Source organism: Podarcis raffonei, chromosome 5 (assembly GCF_027172205.1).
Source record: "Podarcis raffonei isolate rPodRaf1 chromosome 5, rPodRaf1.pri, whole genome shotgun sequence".
Taxonomy (NCBI): domain Eukaryota; kingdom Metazoa; phylum Chordata; class Lepidosauria; order Squamata; family Lacertidae; genus Podarcis; species Podarcis raffonei.
Genome location: NC_070606.1, coordinates 98,440,109 through 98,463,178, shown reverse-complemented (window position 1 = coordinate 98,463,178; position 23,070 = coordinate 98,440,109). Strand labels below are relative to the sequence as shown.

The 23,070-nt window shown below is 48.3% G+C and overlaps 1 protein-coding gene across 10 annotated transcripts in view; it reads left to right on the top strand.

Annotated features, from left to right (window-relative positions):
- The window catches only part of LOC128413329 (maestro heat-like repeat-containing protein family member 7), a 32,092-nt gene extending 10,119 nt beyond the window's left edge, over positions 1–21,973 (top strand). For 6 of the 10 annotated variants that reach the window (XM_053387344.1, XM_053387345.1, XM_053387343.1 and 3 more), the window contains 16 exons: positions 414–546; positions 2,025–2,134; positions 3,295–3,444; positions 3,999–4,153; positions 5,915–6,056; positions 6,483–6,679; positions 7,261–7,398; positions 8,694–8,802; positions 9,613–9,753; positions 10,942–11,115; positions 12,540–12,692; positions 15,392–15,490; positions 17,508–17,613; positions 19,358–19,411; positions 20,326–20,507; positions 21,297–21,973. In XM_053387344.1, coding sequence (XP_053243319.1) covers positions 414–546; positions 2,025–2,134; positions 3,295–3,444; positions 3,999–4,153; positions 5,915–6,056; positions 6,483–6,679; positions 7,261–7,398; positions 8,694–8,802; positions 9,613–9,753; positions 10,942–11,115; positions 12,540–12,692; positions 15,392–15,490; positions 17,508–17,613; positions 19,358–19,411; positions 20,326–20,474 — 2,010 coding nt within the window. In that variant the 3' untranslated portion in view covers positions 20,475–20,507; positions 21,297–21,973. Of the gene's footprint in view, positions 1–259; positions 387–413; positions 547–2,024; positions 2,135–3,294; positions 3,445–3,998; positions 4,154–5,914; positions 6,057–6,482; positions 6,680–7,260; positions 7,399–8,693; positions 8,803–9,612; positions 9,754–10,941; positions 11,116–12,539; positions 12,693–15,391; positions 15,491–17,507; positions 17,614–19,357; positions 19,412–20,325; positions 20,508–21,296 lie in introns of those variants that run through there. The other 4 variants (XR_008330313.1, XM_053387351.1, XM_053387347.1 and 1 more) reach the window with 4 other exon arrangements.
- Positions 21,974–23,070: the final 1,097 nt, after the last annotated feature.

The window sequence follows — 23,070 nt, the reverse complement described above, 5'->3', positions numbered from 1 at the left end:
CCAAATCCATAGGGAGGTTGAATAAGGCCTGCTTCTCTTTGCACCCCAATGCAGCCATGGTGGGTGGCAGGGCACAAAATGGCTGCTGTGGGGTGCATGGGATGGCACAAAATGGCTGCCGTGGAGTGCGTGGCACGACACAAAAAGGCTGTTGTGGGGTGTGTGGCATGGCACAAAATGGCTGCCATGGAGTATGTGGCACGACACAAAATGGCTGCTGTGAGGTGTGAGGTGTGACACAAAATGGCTGCAATGGCTGCTGTGGTGTGTGTGGGATGGCACAAAATTACTGCTGTGGTGTGTGTGTGACGGCACAAAATGGCTGCCGTGGGGTGCGTGGCATGACACAAAATGGCTGCCACACTTGAGGAGGAGTAGAAAATGAGGTACAGTAGAATGATTCTCTCCTGCAGGGAATGAAGGACTTCAAGATAGGGAAGCTGGCGGGGCATCTGGCGCTTTGCAGCAAGGACTCCATCGAGAGCGTGTGCCACTGGGCGGCCGACGCACTTCACTGCCTGTACACCCTGATCCTTCACCAGAAGAGTAAGAGCAAGGTCTTCCCCAAGACGGTTCATGGCGGGGAAAGGGAAATAAATGGGTTGGCAATAGCTGGGAAGCGGGATGTCCCGCCAGAGGAGTTAAAGCAAAAAAGGGTCTTCACTTAGAGCATCCTCAGATTGGCAAGGGTGGCTTCACCTTCTGAGCCTGCCTGGTGGAGGTTTGTTTCATGGCTGCTCCTGCTATTCTCCCAGGCTGTCTGTCAGCCCAACCCTGCCTTTCTGAGGGCCAGGTGGAGAGCCCTGGAGGGCCACCTTCAGGGTCCAGGTCTGAACTTCCCAGCTGGCCAGCCTGAAGGAGTCTTGGGCGGCCTCCTTTCACTGCGCCATCTCCTCTCCACACCCTGCTTAGGGGTCCCCATGGCCCTTGAGCTGACCCCCAACTCTTCCAACTCCACTTTCCGTTGGGGTGACCCACTGGGGAAATCCGTGTCGCGTGGCCTTTCAAAACCTCCAAAGGTCACTGTCCCAATGCTAATACATTTCATGGTGAGTATTGGCACCTATGGGGGCGGTGCAGCACTGTATACCTATATATAGTATTTTTTGCTCTATAGTGTGCTCTGGACTATAGGGCGCACCTAGTTTTTAGGGGGGGAATAAAGGGAGGGAATTATTTTCCCCCCCCAAGCCCCAAAGAGCAAAGAAGCCAAGACAGCGAGTGGGACCAGGAGAGGCGACAAGATTGCGCAACCTCGCCACCGCTCCTGGAGCTTGCGGGGCTGGGGCTTCCCCCGACCCCAGTCCCCAGAACAGGCTATCCGCAAGCCTTCAGAGCGTGGCGGGAACTCCCGCCAGGCTCAGAAGGCTTGCGGATAGCTGCCTGAAGCCCGGGGAGTGCAGCAGCAGTTGGCGCTGCGCTCCCTGGGCTTCTGGCTGCAGACTGCCATCTGCAAGCCTTCAGAGTACTCCGAAGGCTTGCGGATAGCTGCCTGAAGGCTGGAGAGCGAGAGGGGTCGGTGCGCACCGACCCCTCTCGCTCTCCAGGCTTCAACGAAAGCCTGCATTCGCTCCATAGGATGCACACAAATTTCCCCTTCATTTTTGGAGGGGAAAAAGTGCGTCCTATAGAGGGAAAAATACGGTATCGATATGTATCTATATCTCTCTATATAGATATACCGTATATATCTTGAGTTTCTTTGTACAGTGGTGCCTCTGGATGCGCACGGGATCCGTTCCAGAGCCCTGTTCACATCCTGAGTAGAACGTAATACGCAACTGTGCGTCTGCGCATGTGCGGGTCGCATTTCGTCGCTTCCGCGCATGCGCGTGGCATCATTTTGAGCGTATGCACATGCGTGAGCGGCGAAACCCGGAAGTAACGCGTTCCATTACTTCCGGGCTGCCGCGGAGCATAACTTGAAAACACTCAACCTGAAGCATATTTAGCCCGAGGTATGACTGTATCTATATCTATCTTTCTATCTATCTAATCTCTGGTTCCTTTGTACATTTCTTGAGGCCTGATGAAGCCTGAGAACAACACAGAATTTATGGAGCTTATGCAGGACTGGAAAGAGGAAAAGATCTTCTGGCTGGCCTGGTTCTCTGACATCAGCACCACCACCATGGTAAACCTTTTTCACCAGCTCCAACAAGTGTCTTCTTCACACCTGGCAATTTTGGGCGTGGACCTGTTTTACAGTGTGCAACTGAAACAAATGTAACCAACACAGGAGTTTGGAAACCCATCCAGTTAATCTAGATCAATAAAATTATGTTTTGTTTTGTTTTTAAAAAGGAAGCACATCCAGTTGCACTCAGGCACATGCAGAGAGGCAGGACGGGCTGTGTCTTGGTGTTTCCTGTGCAGCCAAGGGCATACCTGGGTTTTGAGCTAGTGATCGTATAACTGAGCCCAGGACTGTGTTTGACTGCCAGTGGCTCTTCAAAGGTCCTTCTCTGTTCCGCTGCTCTATCTGAGATCGTTTCAATGAGAAAGTTTTTAAAAAGAAAGAATGCACACAAAAGATGCCCAGCACTCAGAAAACTGAGTGACAGTGGGGGCAGCAGGGATGAAAAAAAATGGAGAGGGGATGCAATGGAGTATCCAAGAAATGGCCTGGCTGTCTGGCTATAAGGTAGGAATCCTGAATAGGACCATTTAATGCTGCAGAGTTTTAATTCCTAGTCCTAGTCCCCACTCAGAGGGCTCATCCACACATCCACTTGCCCCACAACTTTCCCCCAAGTAAAACCAATTTTTACTGCTGAATCGGAGCAAATGTCAATTGGTTGGCCTCCATTTTTAGCACTGGTTAGAAGTGTGGACGAGCCCTAACACTGCACTGTGGTCTTTCCTATGCATAAGGAGAGCACTGCAACCTTTTCTGCAGCATGAGAATCATAGAATTGGAAGGGACCACAAGGATCCTCTTGTCCAGGGTTTCCCAAACGTGGGTCTCCAGCTCTTTTTGGAGTACAACTCCCATGATCCTTGAGCACTGGTCTTGCAAGATAAGGAAGATGGAAGCTGTAGTCCAACAAGAGCTGGAGACCCAAGTTTGGGAAACCCCGTTCTAATCCAATCCCCTACAATGCAAGAAGTTTTGGCCCAAAGTGAGACTCGAATCCATGACCATGGGATTAAGAGTCTCATGCTCTACCGACTGATCTTAAGGAGGGTCCCATAGCCAGTCGGCTGATCCCAAGATATGATCCCAACCATGGTGGATCCCAGCTCTTTGGTGTAACCGCCACCAGGCTTTCAACGGACCCCCTCCGTTTTCAGAAATTCAAAAAATGCCTCCATGCTGACGAGCAGATGGACTTCCTCCTAGCAGCTATCAAGGGCATGAGGGACGACAACCTTTACCACACGAAGGCTGCCATCCTGATGCTGAAAGCCATGCTGAGGGATCCCCAGCCCGTTTTCATAAAGGTACGCTGCCTTGGAGCCTCCTGTCCCCCCTTCTCCTCTCTCCCCACTCACCTCTTCACACCTCTTTTTTTTTTTTAAATGATATTTTATTAAGTTTAACAACAGAGAAATAGGACAATAAGAACACACACACAAAAAAATAAAACACAACAATACAAACTTTCACAATACATAGAATACAAACATTTAACAAGAAAAAAAAGAACAATCAACACACAAAAAATAGAATAAGAAAAACACAAATCACTCTTTTCTGATTATTCATCTTCAATTATCTTATTTTCCTGACTTCCTCACCCCTCCCTTTTTTATATCCCTTTTTAACAATTAGTTCAGCAAATTCATATCCTTCTACTTTATCCTTATAAATTTTACCTCCCAAATTTCAAATTTTTATCTCTTATTACAAGAACCTCTTCATTTTATTTCAATGTCATCAGCATTCATACATTTTACAATACTTCTGTAGATAAATTTTAAATTTCCTCCAATCTTCTTCCACCAACTCTTCTCCCTGGTCTCGGACACCTCTTCCCACCTCTTTTCCCCCGCAGGTGCCCAAAACCACCAGGTTCATGTATTTCAGTCTGGAGCACATCGGAGACCCGCAGGCCCGCCTAGAAGTCTTCAGGTTCCTCTTGCTTCTGGGGAAGAGCCGCCCTCAGGATGTGGTGAAGACCCTCCTGGCCTGCTCTGTCCAGTGTGACAGGTGAGCGGGATGGACAGGGGGATAAAAATTTTTGATTTAAAATCCTTTTCGTACTGGCTAAATCAGTGGTTCTCGAACTTTTTTCTCTGGGCCACACTTTCAGAATACAGTGGTACCTTGGGTTACATACGCTTCAGGTTACATACGCTTCAGGTTACAGGCTCCGCTAACCCATAAATATTACCTCGGGTTAAGAACTTTGCTTCAGGATGAGAACAGAAATTGTGCTCCAGCGGCGGGGCAGCAGCAGCAGGCCCCATTAGCTAAAGTGGTGCTTCAGGTTAAGAACAGTTTCAGGTTAAAAATGGACCTCCGGAACGAATTAAGTACTTAACCCGAGGTACCACTGTACAAATTTGCCTACGCCACACCGAATTTTTGTCAATAAAAATATATTGGGAAACAAAAAGAAATAACTCCTAGCAGTGCTTGATTTATAACACAGAACACAACTACTTTGTAATATGATCATGGGATGTCCAGAAAGTATCAAAGAATACAGCTATGTAAGAAGGTGAATCATTTCCAAAATGTAATTATAAACGAGCATGAAACTTAAGTATGTGTACAAACTCAGTGAGAGGTGAGAGGTTGCTTTTGCCAGGTAATCTCATTTATACCAGGGTGGAATCTAGACACGCATTAAAAAACACTCTGAAAATGCTTTTTTTAAAAAGCGTTTTGAAAAATATATTGAATTTGCCATAAGCTCATCACTGCCATCTAGTGTCATGTTTGTATGATTCAGGTAGGTAGCCATGTTGGTCTGACGCAGTAGAAATATATTTAAAAAAATGTCCAGTACCACCTTAGAGACCAACTAAGTTTGTTCTTGGTATGAGCTTTCGTGTGCGCGCATCGTAGCTGAAGAAGTGTACATGCACACAAAAGCTCATACCAATAACAAACTTAGTAGGTCTCTAAGGTGCTACTTGACTTTTTTATATTTTTTATATATAGTTCTATGTATGATGTACTTAAAACGTTATGTTTGCAGCTGTATAGCTGAGTCCTGGGTCTAATTTGAGACAAGCAAACACTCATCTCATCAACGCAGAGATGCCTTTCTCTTTTCCACTCTCTCATATTCGTCAGAGTTGAACATCCCTGCTCACATCCCTGCTGGACAACTGTAGAAGAACACCCAATGCTCTTTTCCTTTTTTAAAAAAATTAAAAGCACATTTATTCGCGAGTTACACTCCATCTTTCTCCACTCCTGAAATATACTCAGAGTCGCAAAGTGATTTCATGCTCTTTATTCAGCTCATAGTGGTGAGGAGGAATGAATGAATGTCCCCTCAAAGTATCTGCTTTATATACATTATTTACACAATGGGCTGCACATGATTGGCTAATTCCGGAATTCTACTGTAAGCCAATCAGGTTGTGGATTCACTTCTATCTGGAGCATGATTGGGTGGTTCCTGCCAACCAATCATACTGCTGCATTGTTCTAGGACCAATCAGACTGCTGCATTCTGAATCCTATTGTTCTAGGACCAATCAGACTGCTGCCTTTTGGATCCTATTGTTCTAGGACCAATCAGACTGCTGCAGTTTGGATCCTATTCAACTCAGTACATAACAACTCCCACAGAATGATCCCTCAGCCCTAAGTCCCATATCACTGCCTAGCCAGTGCTCTTGAAGAGAGGGGCACCACGCACATACTGGTCTAAATTGCCTTTCTCTCGTTTCGCCGTAATCTGAATGCATTTTGTGCGCCAACCGAAGCCCCTGCTTCTCCCCCCCCTCACAGCATCGCCTCCGCCATGTGGAACAGCTTAATCTGCTTCTCCGACACTGCGCAGAGGGTCCTGGGCGTGCTGCAGTCCATCCTGCAGGAGCAGCAGATCTACTGGGATGGCCACAGGGTTAATGCCTCCTTGCGACCCTTGGCTGTAAGTGCTGGCAGGACTCTGGCCCCCAAGAAAGCACCCAAAGAGCAAAGCGGCCCTGTGTGTGACATCACCAAGGCCCTGGGGCCAGCCTGCCCACGAGGCAAAGGGAAGCGACCCGCCTCGGGCAGCAGACTTCCATGGGGCAGTGCCACTGCAGGCACAGCACCCACCCTTGCCACTGCTGGGTCACGCAGTGGCAGCAGACTCCGGCTTCCTCTCCCAAAGCCGCCACACGACCCCGGTAAGGGAGGCAAGGGGGGGGGCGGCACCCTTGCCTCAGGCAGCAAAATGAAACAGAGCCCAGAGTTGCCCCTTTGGCGTCCGGGTGACCATTTGAGGCACCTAAGGACGTGGCCGGGAAGGGAAGTGGGCGGGAAATTCCTCTCCTTGCTCAGGTACAATCAGGCGCCTTGACCGACCTCCCAGGCCAACGCAGCGTTTTATGAGATCTTGAGGCGCCCGTCCCCAGCCTGCCGGGAGGTGCTGAAAGAGATGTTCACCACGCTGTCCATAGCGATCCTCTGCCAGATCTCCTTCGCCGTGTACTTTACACCAGAGGAGATGGATGTCTACACGACGGCCTGCATCCGCCAGGAGATCCCCATCCCTCCTGCTCCTTTCAGGTGCGCTTCTTTTGGTTCATCCGATTTTCCCTGTTTGTCACAGGCAGGGTCGACTGATACTGCGGTAGCCCTGTAGCCAGGGCGGCCGGACGCATGCACGCAGCTCCCTGCTGAGCCGGACTTCTCTCCTCGTCCGGCCCAAGGTTGTTTTTTGGGAAATTGTCTTTTTAATTTGTGACATGACACACAGCGACAGCCTCTAATTGAAGAATGGCAGCTTCTGCATTGTCACGCCAGGCTGTGCTTTCGCAAGTTTCTGGTCCTCAAGGCTGCATGCAGAAAAAAGCCTGAAAATGCATGGGTGTTTTCTTCGAAATGCTTAGCGGCGTGGGGTTCACATGTGAGTGACGGTAGCCAGGATTGCTGTGATCAAGGGAACAACTTCAGCACAAGTTGGTCTCCGCACCCCAACCCCTGTGGTGCCCGGGACTCTGTGAGAGCCAGCTATCTTTTACCAGCATAAACTATGAGGCACAATGGCCTACCCAAATCACCGAGGTAATGCATCCCATCCCTTTAAGGAACTGCTGTAAACCCAGCACAAGAAATCCATTCTAATACGGATTTGGCTCTGTGTGCAGGTCTGCCTTGAAAACTTTCAAAGGCCTCATCAGGCGAGCAGGAGATGAGGACCTCATCCTCATCATGAACAAGAGGAGAGGTTCAGAACTCCTGTTGCATCGCAGGACCCACCTGAAAGGTCTCGCTCTCTTTGCCAGGTAAGCACATCGCTCTTAAAAGGAGCAGCGAGATCTGAAGAGTTTCCAAAAATCTTTGGGGAAGATCCCTAAGGCGTGGAACTTCATATCAGCCCCATAAGGGTCTGGATGGCATTGAATGTGGACTAAGGGGGCAGGGGAGAGTGAATGGAACCAAGCACCTTGAAAGGGAGGAGGGAGATAGAGACTCTGAGGTCTAAAACCATTTCATTGTCCACATAGGTAATTTATAATAATAATAATAATAATAATAATAATAATAATAATAATAATAATAATTTATTATTTGTACCCCGCCCATCTGGCTGGGCTTCCCCAGCCACTCTGGGCGGCTTCCAAAAAAATATTAAAATACTGTAATACATCAAACATTAAAAGCTTCCCTAAACAGGGCTGCCTTCAGGTGTCTTCTAAAAGTCTGGTAGTTGTTGTTCTCTTTGACATCTGGTGGGAGGGTGTTCCACAGGGAGGGCGCCACTACCAAGAAGGCCCTCTGCCTGGTTCCCTGTAACTTGGCTTCTCGCAGTGAGGGAACCGCCAGAAGGCCCTCGGTGCTGGACCTCAGTGCCCGGTAAAACGATGGGGATGGAGATGCTCCTTCAGATATACTGGACCGAGGCCATTTAGGGCTTTCAAGGTCAGCACCAACACTTTGAATTGTGCTCGGAAACATACTGGGAGCCAATGTAGGTCTTTCAAGACCAGTGTTATGTGGTCCCAGCAGCCACACCCAGTCACCAGTCTGGCTGCCGCATTCTGGATTAGTTGCAGTTTCTGGGTCACCTTCAAAGGTAGCCCCACGTAGAGCCCATTGCAGTAGTCCATTTCTCAGTTCATACCAAGAAGCCGTTTTCAGGTGTCTCCAAAATAGGAGCTGCCCATAAACTTTAATGGAGAAATCAAATAATTAATCATGACTGGGATTGGGCCACTAGCATGTCCAGTCCTCCCCGTCACCCATTCAGCGAGAATGGAATCCACTCTGCAGCATTTTGTTGCAGGGCCTTCCTTATGTATAGAATCATAGAATCATAGAGTTGGAAGAGACCACAAGGGCCATCGAGTCCAACCCCCTGCCAAGCAGGAAACACCAATAGCTAGCTCAGGTGGTGTGTTATGACAGCTCGGTAGTCAAAGCAGGAGAGCTGAGAAGCAAGAGGGAGGTATGCTCCGCATGTTCCCCGAAAATGGAACAGAATAGCAGGAAAGAAGACATGGCTGGCTGGATCATGGGAGAAGAACACTCCATTTTGCAATGCTTTGGACACCCAGTGTTTCTGTTTTTCAATGACAAGAGAGATAGTCAGGGGCAAGGGAAGCCAAAGGATGTTGCCTTACTTGCTGGAGATTCTGGAAAGCGAGGGGTATCCGAAACACATCACTGTGATGCCTTTCTTAATTGAGGTGAGCCTTGTTTTATGGAGGTAGGTGGGTCTGGTTAATTGTACAGCTAATCCGCCCCAGCCCCTCTTAGACTCCCATCTGCTTCCCCCAAGAGCATCATAGCCAAAGCCATTCCCCCAACCCACATTTTTGGCAAATCAAGCTGTGCACAGTTGTTTTCAGCGGACTGCAAAGGCTTCCAGAGCCCAGCGCACAGCACCTCCCAAGCCACAAATTAGCTGTGGTCACCTGTGCTTTGCGAACCCTGCGTCTCAGCTGCTTGAAGGAGTTTGCAGAGACCAGTGCAGAGAGCTTTGCAAGCCCTGACGCCACATATTTGGCCCTTGTGGGCCAAACAGGGAGGTCTGGCAAGCAGAGCTGGCCCCCCCATAAGGCATGCTGAGGAAGTCGCCTCAAGATGACACATCCAAGGAGCACGCAGCTTGATAATAATAATACCTTTATTGTCATTGTACAACCTGTGTACAATGAAATTAAACGAGCTCCCCCCCCAACACTCAATCTCTTATCGAACAACACACCACCTCGCAAGTCAATTTCACAGTGTCATTTTCTGTTGAACAGCCTAACAGGCCACGGATAGAAGCTATTTTTTAGCCTGTTGGTACGGCTGATTATACTTCTATATCTCCTGCCCGAGGGTAGAAGATTAAAGAGGTGATGGCTCTTTAACAATCCCTTGCGATGTCATCTTGCCACCTCCTGGCCTCCTCCTTCTGCTCCTCTTTGGCCTGATCCAGCAGGCTCTTCTCATGTTTTCATGTTCAAGGCCTGCTGCTGCCAGTTCTGCACATTCTTCTTCTGTTCCAGTTCCTTCATAAGGGAGCCTTAGCGCCAGCTATGGAAGATATCATCATTAAGCAGCTGTGCCGGCAGGTGAAGGCCAGCCGGTTGGAGCTCAGATCCCTAGCTCTCGACGGCATGATTTGCTTTTTGGATCATCAAGAGAAGGTGAGAGACACACACAGTGATCTACCAGTAGACCAATAGGTCTTCCCAGTGGGTGGGGAGCCTACCATCCTCTAGATCAGGGTTTCCAAAACTTAGGTCTCCAGCTGTTTTGGGACTAAAACTCCCATCATCCCTAGCTAGCAGGACCAGTAGTCAGGGATGATGGGAATTGTAGTCCCAAAACAGCTGGAGGCCCCCGTTTGGGAAACCCTGCTCTAGATATTGCTGGTTGCCTAATTACACCTGCTGGACAGATGTTGACTACCACTGTTCTGTATTCTCAATATTATTATTATTATCATCATCATCATCATCATTATCATCACCAGTTTTCAATTTATTATAGAACCACAAAGATAAATAAACAAGAGCAAAAATTCAATCAGATATCTAACTAAAGGCAGGGCATGCAAAACCTAAACGAACTGAATAACACACAATCTAAGATCATGACAGCCACATTTCTCTAGAGGGCATGGAAATAAGATACCTGTAAGTCTGAAACTATGCTATATGAAATAAAATCCCTCCACACTGAGTAGAAATGACCAGAATATTCCTGTCCATTAGAGACCCATAGCTTATGTGTTACTTTTTTCTGCAGTAACTAAATTCCAAATATTTTTATACCATAATGATATTAGTATTTCGGGTTGTTGTTTTTTTTACGATTTCCATTGTTGTGCCATAGGGATCCCAGCAACATCTGTGTCGGATGTTCCTTCCGGCAAAATGTCTCCATGGTACATGTCCACGTGTTTAGTAGGGAAAACAGAGGAGAAATCTGAATATGTGTTTTGATAATATCTAGTATCGCCTGATGAATTTTCTTCCAGAATAAAAGCAACCTGTGGGCATTCCCACCAGATATGGGGAAGGAAAATCCCTTTATTCCTGCAAAGTCTCCAACAGTTTGGTGAACAGATGTGGAATTCATAAGGAACATCTGCATGTGCAGATGCTGATTTTTAATGGCATGGAATCCGAATACTTTCTGGCTCATGTCTTCTACGCCACCATTTTAATATTTTTGACAAGGGAGGGCGCGGAACCAGCCATGAGCCTTTCCCTCTGTGGCATCTTGTGTTCTGTTCCAAGCTAAAGATTCCCCGGAAGAAAGACATCCGCTACGTACCTGTCTTGGTTGCTTCTCTGGAGATGTGTGACTCAGCCTTTTGTGTCGCGCAGATGAAAAAACTGAAGCCTGCCTTTCCAGATATCATAGCCAGGGTGCGCGAGGCCGACAGAGACATCAACGTGAAGGCTCTCAAGCTCCTGCCAGACCTCCTGAAGTGTCAGAGCAGGGAGGTGAACTCCCTCACCGTCGAGGTGGCCACCAGCGTGATGCCACTTTTTGACGACGTGAGTCAGGCCAGGTGCAACAAGTGGGGCAGCACCTGTGGGCGCAGGGCAGGTCCCAGTGGCTGGGTGTAGAATTGGTGGGAATGATCTCTTGGGGAGCCGCCCAATGTTTGTGTGTGTCTACAGCTTTTCCCTGCCATTTTGTACTGCACTTTCAACCCAGCACTTTGATCAAGATATGAGCACCATCAACTTGGGGGTTTTTTTACCCCCAAAATGCATATGTATCTCTATTATCGATTCTTTGGGGGGCTGGGAGTTAAAGGAGATTGAAATATACTTGGAGTCAAAAGTGGATTTCATGCTCTTTATTCAGCTCATAGTGGTGAGGAGGAATGGAAGTTCCCCCAGAATGTCTGCTTTATATACATTATTTACACAATGCGCCCCACGTGATTGGCTAATTCCGGGATTCTCCTGTAGGCCAATCAGGTTGCGGATTCACTTCCACCTAAAGCTGGATTGGGTGACTCCTGTGGACCAATCAGACTGCTGCATTCTGGACCCTATTGTTCTAGGACCAATCAGACTGCTGCATTCTGAATCCTATTCAACTCAGTACATAACAGAGACGGAACTGGTTGGGAAAAGTACAGCCAAGTGTATCTTCAGAAGGGATGGCAGTTATTTCCTGGTGCAATTCTGAGCCTGACAATGGCACTGAGAATGGCCAGGGTCTGCTCCGTCTGTTTTGCTGCCTGGGATGAAAATTTGACACCCGACTGAGCTGGATAGCTCAGTCGATATAGCAGGCATAGGCAAACTCGGCCCGCCGGATTTTTTGGGACTACAACTCCCATCATCCCTAGCTAAACAGGACCAGTGGTCAGGGATGATGGCAGTTGTAGTCCCAAAACATCTGGAGGGCCGAGTTTGCCTACGCCTGCAGTAGAGTGTAAGACTCTTAATCTCAGGTCTGTGGATTTGAGCCCCATGTTGGGCAAAAGATTATTGCATTGCAGGAGTTTGGACTAGATGACCCTCGGGGTCCCTTCAAACTCTACAATTCTACGATTCTCTCCCCACCTTTTCCTCCTCCTCCCGCTGTTGTATCCAAGGCAGGATCAACTGTTCTTCCTCATTGATTTCCCTTCCGCACCACAAGCCTTTTTCTGTGGTCCATACATATTCTAGCCAGGCAAAAGCAGTGTGAAGCAGGGCCAGCGAGGGGGGGGTGGCCTGCAGAGAGTTCCAAGGGCCGGACAGAGCAGCCTGGAGGGCCAGAGTTCAGAGCCTGAGGTTCCTTGGCCCTTCCCTGGAGATTCGGGAGGAATTGTGTTTCCCTCCTGGGGGCGCTCAAGGCCCTGACCCTGATCATTTCACGATCCTGGAGAGCTCATGGACTCTGCTGCTGTATCCCAGCTTGAAGGGGACAGCAGCCCTCCGCGTTCCCTGATGGCATTTCTCCCCCCTTCTCGGCACAGGCGTCCAACAAAGTGAGGCTGGCTGCCATCTCCACCTTCAGCCACCTGTTTGAGATCGTCCAGTGGGGAGGCAAAGAGCAGATGAAGGCGCTCGCTCTCCAGAGCCTGGTCCCCCTGATGGTGCATCTCCAGGACAGTGTCCCAGTGCAGAAGGTAGGCTGACGCAGTTCATCAAAAAGCAGCAAATCTTAGCTAACACACCACCAATTACATGCCCTCTTAAACAACCCAGTAGTAACCTGGCCCTTCACAACCTTCAGAAACCTCCTCCTAACAACAAAATAAGCTAAAGGGACCCCTGACCATTAGGTCCAGTCGTGGCCGACTCTGGGGTTGCGGCGCTCATCTCGCTTTACTGGCCAAGGGAGCCGGGGTACAGCTTGACTAAGCCAGCATGACTAAGCCGCTTCTGGCAAACCAGAGCAGCGCACGGAAACACCGTTTACCTTCCCACCGGAGCGGTACCTATTTATCTACTTTGACGTGCTTTCGAACAGCTAGGTTGGCAGGAGCTGGGACCGAGCAATGGGAGCTCATCCCGTCGCGGGGATTCGAACCGCCAACCTTCTGATTGGCAACTCCTAGGCTCTGTGGTTTAACCCACAGCGCCACCCACGTCCCATCTCCTAACAACAAAGGGACACGGCAAAGGGATGGTATCTGCAATATACAAAATACTACTACAAAATTCCACAAACCCCCTTTGTTGTTGTTGTTGTTTAGTTGTTTAGTCGTGTCCGACTCTTCGTGACCCCCTGGACCAGAGCACGCCAGGCACTTCTTTCTTCCACTGCCTCCCGCAGTTTGGTCAAACTCATGCTGGTAGTTTCGAGAACACTGTCCAACTATCTCGTCCTCTGCCATCCCCTTCTCCTTGTGCCCTCCATCTTTCTCAACATCAGGATCTTTTCCAGGGAGTCTTCTCTTCTCATGAGGTGGCCAAAGTCTTGGAGCCTCAGCTTCAGGATCTGTCCTTCCAGTGAGCACTCAGGGCTGATTTCCTTCAGAATGGAGAGGTTTGATCTTCTTGCAGTCCATGGGACTCTCAAGAGTCTCCTCCAGCACCAGAATTCAAAAGCATCAATTCTTCGGTGATCAGCCTTCTTTATGGTCCAGCTTTCACTTCCATACATCACTACTGGGAAAACCATAGTTTTTACTATAGTGACCTTTGTTGACAAGGTGATGTCTCTACTTTTTAAGATGCTGTCTAGGTTTGTCATTGCTTTTCTCCCAAGAAGCAGGCGTCTTTTAATTTCGTGGCTGCTGTCACCATCTGCAGTGATCATGGAGCCCAATAAAGTAAAATCTCTCACTGCCTCCATTTCTTCCCCTTCTATTTGCCAGGAGGTGATGGGACCAGTGGCCATGATCTTCGTTTTTTTGATGTTGAGCTTCAGACCATATTTTGCGCTCACAAACCCCCTAGACGTAATAAAAAATACCGGTAATAATGGGAGGCCGACATAGGCTATGAGATCAACCCCACCCAATGGACTAGAATGTGGTCTAAACCTCCCTTCAAATCCATATCAGTGAAAAGGAAAGAACTCACTTTGAAACTCACAGGTGGTACCTAAAACCATGGAAACTAACGCTAATACGCCCAGGATCCTCACCAAAATGCTGGAGAGGATGCACCTCCACAGGAACATATCTCCACATGTGGTGGGAATGTCCCAAAATCCAACTCTTCTGGACAGCAATCATACAAAAGATATGCAAAATAACTAAGCAAGTATTAGAAGTCACCCCAGAACTGGCCCTACTAAACATCTTCCAAGACAATAATGCCCACTCACAACACAAAGAACTCATAAACTGCCTACTCTCAGCAGCCAGAAGCATCATAGCCAGACACTGGAGAGACCTGTCAGGAGTAAGCATTGAACAATGGTACCTAATAGTATGGGAAACAGCCTTACTAGAAAAACTAGCCAACAAACTGAAACTGACATAGGGACAAATAGAAGACGCCTTCACCCCAGTGAACAGCACACAAATCAATCTGGCTATCCTGATTCAAACACACACACCCTAGTCACACATGAAAACAACTTTCACTCCAGCCAATCAAAGACAACCAACCACACCCTAGGCCACCGCCAACCTCTCTCACCACTAAAGAAATACAAGCGAACAGAAAAGAGAACCCACACAAGTGACGCTGACACAAAACCCCACACATACACTAAGTAGAATAGAAGCATTGCCCCCTGACCCCCCACCCACCCACCATTCCCCTCCAACTCTTTCCCCCTTTTTTCCCTAATGTAACACTAATGTCTCACAACAAATGAAACTGATCTGTAGAAAACGGAACATGAAAAAAGAGACATTGCACATACTTTTGTAAACCAAGAAATCTTTAATAAAAATATATTTTAGAAAAGGGGGAAAAGAAAGTAGCAAGGCCTCTCGGCTAGGATGTCAGCATCTGGTGTCCAAGCCCTCATTCCATTAGCGCAACGATTTAGGCTTGTCAATGGCGGAGCTAGCCACTCGGGCACCCGGAGCGGAGATCCGCCTGTGGGGGCAGGCCGATCCACCCTTGGGGGCAATCCGCAAGGTGGCATGATCCGGTGGGGGGCCAATCGCAGCCCGATCCTCCCGGAGGGGGGCTGATCGCGGTGTGGTTGTGCAATCCTCCCGGCAGGGTGTTTTTTTATATATTTTTTGTGGTGAACTGCCCCAAGATTTATGGAAGTAGGGCTGTATATTAGTTGTTATTATTATTATTATTATTATTATTATTATTATTATTATTAATAATTTATTCTTCAATATTCTGCCTGAGTTTTCAGCAGCTGCAGTGGCAGAAGCTGTTACTCCCATCCTCACTTCTTTTACAGATGTGTTGGATCACTCTGAGAAGAGCTGACAAGTTTCTGAAATCCTTCATCCAGTTGTCCATCCGGGAAAACGAAACCTGGAACTTCTGCAAAAGTCTTGTGAGCACCTCTTGTTTATGTTGTTTTTCAGGGAGTGGGCAGCCAGAGAGCGATGAGGGAAAAAATGGGTTTTGATGTTACTGTTGTTGTTACATTATGTATTTTGTGTTTTTATACTAAAACCCCCCCTGTGATCCTTGGTTGGCATATAAATTGAATGAATAAATAAAAATAAAAATGCACATATTGGTGGAAATAGCCTGCATTGTACAGCAGAAAAGTGCTTTGGGGGAAAATGTTTGCATACAAATATGTGCCTATTTGGGCCTAGGCTGGGTGTTCATCAGTATGCAGATGACACCCAGCTCTACCTCTCTTTTAAATCGGAACCAGTGAAGGTGGTGAAGGTCCTGTGTGAGTGCCTGGAGGTGGTTGGAGGATGGATGGAGGCTAACAGATTGAGGCTGAATCCTGACAAGACAGAAGTACTGTTTTGGGGGGTCAGGGGGTGGGCGGAGGTGGGGGATTCCCTGGTCCTGAATTGGGTACCTGTGCCCCTGAAGGACCAGGGGCGCAGCCTGGGAGTAATTTTGGACTCACAGCTGTCCATGGAGGCACAGGTCAAATCTGTGTCCAGGGCAGCTGTTTACCAGCTCCATCTGGTACATAGACTGAGACCCTCCCTGCCCGCTGTCTGTCTCACCAGAGTGGTGCATGCTCTGGTTATCTCCCACTTGGACTACTGTCATGCGCTCTACGTGGGACTACCTTTGAAGGTGACCTGGAAATTGCAACTAATCCAGAATGCAGCAGCTAGACTGGTGACTGGGAGTGGTTGCCAAGACCGTATAACACTGGCCCTCAGATTCAAAGTGTTGGTACTGACCTTTAAAGCCCTAAATGGCCTCGGCCCAGTATACTTGAAGGAGCGTCTCCACCCCATCGCTCAGCCTGGGCACTGAGATCCAGCACCGAGGGCCTTCTGGTGGTTCACTCACTGCAAGAAGTGAGGTTACAGGGAACCAGGCAGAGGGCCTTTTCAGTGGTGGCACCCGCCCTGTGGAATGCCCTCCCATCAGATGTCAAGGAAATAAACAACTATCTGACTTTCAGAAGACATCTGAAGGCAGCCCTGTTTAGTGAAGTTTTTAATGTTTGATGTTTTATCATGTTTTTAATATTCTGCTGGGAGCCTCCCAGAGTGGCAGGGGAAACCCAGCCAGATGGGCAGGGTAGAAATAATAAATTGTTGTTGTTGTTGTTGTTGTTGTTGTTGTTGTTGTTGTGAGAAATTCGCACAGCAATACTGCTGAATTTTCATGAAGACTTATTAAAATAAAATAATAATAATAGTAATAATTTTTATTTATATCCCGCCCTCCCCAGCTGAAGCCGGGCTCAGGGCGGCTAACAAGAATAATAAAATAATAAATAAAATAATAATAATAATAACAAGCAAACAAACAATAAAAAACAGCTAATAATAGTAATTGCAAACTGATGTGGCAGTGTAGAAAACTGAACTTAAGGGTAGAGGATTGAGAGATTGAGAGGAATCAGAACAGGCAAGTCCACCTTTGCCTCCTCCTGTATTCCCTTCTCTCTGCAGAAGACTATTCACGCAGTGCATGGCTAAACTATTGAACTGCCTCCCACAGGAGTTAGTAACGGTCACTGACCTGAATGTCTTCAAAGAGGATTAGAAGAATTCATGGGGGAGAGGGCTGTTTTATGGCAACTAACCTTGATGGCTGTGCTCTGCCTCCACGGTCAGAGGCAGCCATGCTTCTGAAACCTACTTGCTGGAAACCACAGGAGGGGAGAGTTGTTCTTGTGTTCAAATCCCGCTTGCGGGTTTCTCAGAAGAGGCATCTGGTCGGCTCCTGGGAGAACACGATGCTGGACTAGATGGACTGCTGGCCTGGTCCAGTACGTTCTACTGATGTTCTTGTGGAAGACTGGTAGGCTTGGGTCGACCCTGCCCAGGCTCCATCCTTGCTCGTGAGGAATAGCATGTATTAGAAGGAAGGGAGAATTTCCTCACACAGCTCCCTTCTCTTTTGGACCTGCCTCCCAGGTGCAGCGCTACAGAGAACAAGGGGAAGCCGTCCTTCTGGATCAGGCCTTTGATTACCTGGAAAACCCCCGAACCGCTTTGAGAGATGGAGCCATCAGGCTGTTAGGCAAGTTATGTTTATTATGAAATTATTGGGCGGTCATTTATTAGTAATGCACATGGTGCTTCAGACAATGTTTCTGGGAAACAACAGCAGCAGAGGGCAGTTCCCTGCCCTTTAAAACTTCCAGATCTCCTGCTTATTTAGCACGCGTGGGGAGTATGTGGCGCTGCCCAGGGAATTTTTTGAAACCCCAAAATACTGTGCTTTTTTTAAAATGGATAGTGTGATTTGTGAGATTGGACCCATCACATCATAAAGCAGGTGAAGTCACACCGAACTTGGTCTGCCATCTTTGATTCAAAATGGTGCCCGGGATCCCAGTGTCCACAAAAACTGCCGCACGCGCCTCAAGAGCTCTCACGGCGAGTTTGGCGGCAATATCTTGAGAGCTGGCCATACTTATGCCAAACAAGGAGGTACAGTCACGGCAAAGTCACATTTGGGGCTGCCATCTTGATTCAAAATGGTGCCTAGAACCTACACCCTTCACCTCAGGAACCCTGACGTCAGGTTTGGTATCCCAAGAGGCGTCAGAATGCCTAGAAAACAGGCAACGTACAAACCATTTTCCAAAATATATAGTAGATTCATCCTTGGCTATTTAATAAGTGCTTGTTCTGATTTGTTTGTGAGGTGGTTAGATGACGTTGGGTCAACGCAGGTGATCTCCCACACTTTCCAGTGCACTTTTCCTTACTGCAGAAAGTCCAATATTTTGGGGAGGAGGGTTCGTTGCACAAATACCGTAGCTGCGCAACCTGAATTTACCAAGCACCAGAGGAAGAAGGGACAGAAAATGCAGTCTCACATTCTTAGCCTTAGGTTTTAGCTGGAGATGAATGATGGAGTCGTAGTGTTGGGAGAAGGCAAGGGGTCATTTGGTTCAACCACCTGCAATGCAGGAATCGCAAGGGCAGGACGAAGATGAAAGAACAAGTTTTCCACAGTCATGTACAGCTTTCATTTGCCCTGTCAGTGGCTATCCTAAACGAGTCCATGCTGAGCTGAGCCGTTAATTTTTCACTTGCCTCTAGAGCGAGTTAGGGGCAGAATGTGCCAGGGAAGTGGGAAAAGCTCTAACCGTGCTGCCATTTCTGAAATGGCGTGGCTAAGCGTTGTGACTTTTCCTAACTGAACCCACTCCCTTTGGCTTGCGGAGACATGTGCTCTGCCATTGGGCTACTGCAGTTCCCTTGGTAGTGCTGGAATAGAGAGCAAGGAGTCGGCTCCCCTAAACTGCGTTCACCCTGTAAAAAGGTAAAGGTAAAAGGACCCCTGACCATTACGTCCAGTCGTGACTGACTCTGGGGTTGCGGCGCTCATCTCGCTTTATTGGCCGAGGGAGCCGGCGTACAGCTTCCGGGTCATGTGGCCAGCATGACCAAGCCGCTTCTGGCGAACCAGAGCAGTGCACGGAAACGCCGTTTACCTTCCTGCCAGAGCGGTACCTATTTATTTACTTGCACTTTGACGTGTTTTTGAACTGCTAGGTTGGCAGGAGCAGGGACTGAGCAATGGGAGCTCACCCCATCGCGGGGATTCGAACCGCTGACCTCCTGATCAGCAAGCCCTAGGCTCTGTGGTTTAACCCACAGCGCCGCCCGCGCCCCTGCGTTCACCCTGTAGCCCCTGGCAAAACCTGTTGCTGGCATCTCTCCCTGCTTCAACATTTGTTCAACATTTGTTTGTCATTCGGGGAGTGGCAGCCCTTTCTGACCAAGCACACGGCGGGCATTTCTATCCCTAGAAATCATCGCTCAGGAGTCAAAGCACCAAGGAACAGTAAATGCCATTGCAACCGGTGAGTAGGAATGATGTTTGGGTGCCTCTGCCCTGCCCAATTCTGGCTCTGCCACCTCCTTTTCTGACTCTACTTTCTTCTTTTTTGCACTGGATTTATACTCCACCTTTTTCTCTCGAAGGAGCTCAAGGGGGCGTTTGTGGTGGCCCCCCTCCTCAATTAATCATGACAACGGCCCTGTGAAGTACAGTAGGTTAGGCTGAGAGTGGGTGGCTGGCCCAAGGTCTCTTGAGCAGAAGATTGGGGGGCGATGGCATGTACATAATGTGCACAGGGTGGTGGGTGGAGCTGGGGGGGTGAGGCCAAATGCCGCAACAGTACGGATTGTTCTCAATATTGAGGGGACCTGGCTCCCTGTTATGTACTGAGTTGGTATATTTCACTCCCCCAAAAAATTGTATTGGGGGCCCCAAAGGAACCTGGCCCCCTTAGAGTTGGTATCTGTATGTGCATATCTATACAGTGGTACCTCTGGATGCAAACGGGATCCGTTCCGGAGCCCTGTCCGCATCCTGAAGTGAACGCAACCCACGTCCGCGCGTCTGCACATGCGTGGGTCGCGATTTACCGCTTCCACACATGTGCGTGACATCATTTTGAGTGTCTGCGCATGCGCAAGTGGCGAAACCCAGAAGTAATGTGTTCTGTTACTTCTGGGTCGCCACGGATCGCAACCCGAAAAGGCTTAACCTGAAGCGACTTCAACCCAAAGTATGACTGTATCTAGATAGATATATCATGGCTTAACACATATAAACTGTTTAGAAGCCACCTTGGCAACCAAGATGTGTGTAAATCAGCAAATAATGCTAATAATTCTAAAAATATATTTAAAAAAAGAAAAAGAAAAAAGGAAGCAGTGAAAGCGTCTCTCTGTGGCTGTTCTCTGTGTTTTCCTTTCCCTCCTCACTTAGTCCTGGATCTTGTGAAAGTGGAAAATAAATCATCCCACCTCAAAATGGCGGTATCCGAGATAACGGAGGCCTTGGGGCAAGAGGAGCAGCCTTCGGGAAACTTCCTGGGAAGATGCTTCAGCAGACTCAGAAGGATCTGGAAAAGATAGAAGCTTTTCCTCTGGAAAGGGGTGGGGGGAAAGGTAAAAGTTGGGCAGGGAATGAATCACTTGGTGGGGGCTGTTCTCTCTTCCTTTCCCCCCCGACAAATTTGGACTAACTGTTGCTGGCAGCCATCTTTTTAAAAATAAAAACCAAAAAATAATATTTTTTTATTGGTTTTTAGACAAATACAATAACAATAACCATTAAACATCCAGCAAGTGTTTGTTCTATCCATAGACTTTAGACACAAGCTCACATTCAGTGTTCAAACCTATTACTTAAAGTAACCTCCCCACAGAGAAGGCTGAGCAGCTGTTATAGTAAGGTCTTGTTATTCCTTTATTTCCTTGATTTTGATCCCGCCCTTCTTCCCAAAGGAGCCCAGGAGGGCAAACGGAACAATTTAACAAACGAATATTTTAAAAACAGCCTGGCAGACAGCAAGTGATGAATTCCTGAATGAGCTACGGAGGAGCGCCTAGTCTGGCAAACTGCTCATGTTGGTTTTCGCAGCCTCTCCTTCCGCAGACTTTGGGGAGGGAAGGAGCTTTGTAGACTCCAGTGTAGAAGTTCTCCCCTTCTCCCATGCCTTCAGTGTGGGTTAGGCTGGTTTTGCAGACAGTCCCTCTCGAGGGCTGAACCCCATCAGGACCTGCCACCGTACAGTTTTGACCACCACCTTTCAACCCAAGCATCCCCTCTCCCCTACAATCCCGGCTTCCCAGCAATCGACTCAAATCGCAGGGGAGCTCAAGGTCTGGAGGGGAAGGGACCTAACGTCCCATGGAGTGGTCCACATACAATGTCCTTTTCTCCTGTAAACTCAGGTACCTGTGTCTTCTACTCCTGCTCGCCTGCCCCACCAGACCTTGTTCAGCCATGACTTGTCTCCATCTCAACTTTGACTCACCCAAGCTATCTTCCATCCCAGGCCTTCTCCGCCAGAAACCAGCTCCATCTCAATCCAGTAGCCACCACTACAGGTTTGTTGCTGTTGGTTTGCCAGGGCCGATTCCCTGTTTCCACTCCCTGGGCTTTGACCAGGCCAGTTGTTCCTCGTTGCCTGCCTTGGCGCTTGGGTTTGAATCATGCGTCTGATCCTGCCTACGGCGTCCAGATCCACTTCCACCCCAAATTTCTACTGGGTGTTTTAATCTCTGCCTTCTTTGGGTTCCTCTCCCCAACAACACCTCATAAAACTCCCTGACTTTGCTCTACTTACAGAACAGGTGTCTCTTCAGCTATCCCAGGTGAGAAATCGGCCATTGTTCTCTCTAAGAACTTTGCTCAGTTCCCCCTAATAATCCATTTGTGCTTTTCATCCTCTGCGGTGTCTCAATTCCAATGAAATTTCTGGGATATGCTTATTGTGAAGACAAAGCTTTTCATCCTCAAATCCCTCCATTATTTTATGTATTCATGTGTGTATTGCAGTATTGATGTCCGGCCTTTCAGTACCAAGGCATGTTCAAGGTGGCCTACAAAATAAATGATGTGAAAATAAGCTGAAGTGTAGTCTCTGGTTTTATGTGCTGGCACATCCCAGCATGTGACCTTTGTTGCTCCATCTTCACCATCCAGTGGTCTCCTGCAACCTCAGAAGACTCTGCCCTCCTTCTTTCTCCACGAGGCCTTTGGCACAACCCCTGTAGCAACACTTAAGGATGTATAGCTGAAATGGTTATGCGTTCTTCCCATTTACTAGGGATGGTGGAGGAATTCGCTTTGGATTTTAACATGAACCACATAGTCACCCTCCACAAAATTGCGTGATGCAGTTCTCTAACGAAATATTTTGGAGGGTGGAATGTATATTACAGGAAAGTGTCCCCCAAAATGCATCTATTAGTGAACATCACATATAAAATGTGTCACACAGGGAGAAAAGGCTTGCAAAAATGTGTATATTAGGCAACATTGCATTAGAAATATTAGAGGAAATTCACACTAAGATGTGGACTGGAGGTTTTTAAGCAGAGTCATGGATGCATTAGTTAAGATTCCTGCATTGCAGAGGGTTCGACTAGATGACCATCGGGGTCCTTTCCCGCTCTAAAGGTAAAGGTAAAGGTACCCCTGCCCGTACGGGCCAGTCTTGACAGACTCTGGGGTTGTGCGCCCATCTCACTCAAGAGGCCGGGGGCCAGCGCTGTCCGGAGACACTTCTGGGTCACGTGGCCAGCGTGACATCGCTGCTCTGGCGAGCCAGAGCCGCACACGGAAACGCCGTTTACCTTCCCGCTAGTAAGCGGTCCCTATTTATCTACTTGCACCCGGGGGTGCTTTCAAACTGCTAGGTTGGCAGGCGCTGGGATCGAGCAACGGGAGCGCACCCCGCCGTGGGGATTCGAACCGCCGACCTTTCGATCGGCAAGCCCTAGGCGCTGAGGCTTTTACCCACAGCGCCACCCGCGTCCCTTTCCCGCTCTACGATTCTATAATTCTACGAAGATGCTGGTGAATTTTCATGAGGGCTTTTTTCCGTTTTCAAATAAAATCACAAACTGGCCTGGAAAGGTGGAGTTAAGAATCTAAGGCTGGAAAGAACGAGAAACCAAAATTGGCCGCTCTGTCCATCCCTATCCTTGCCCCCAGGTTCTC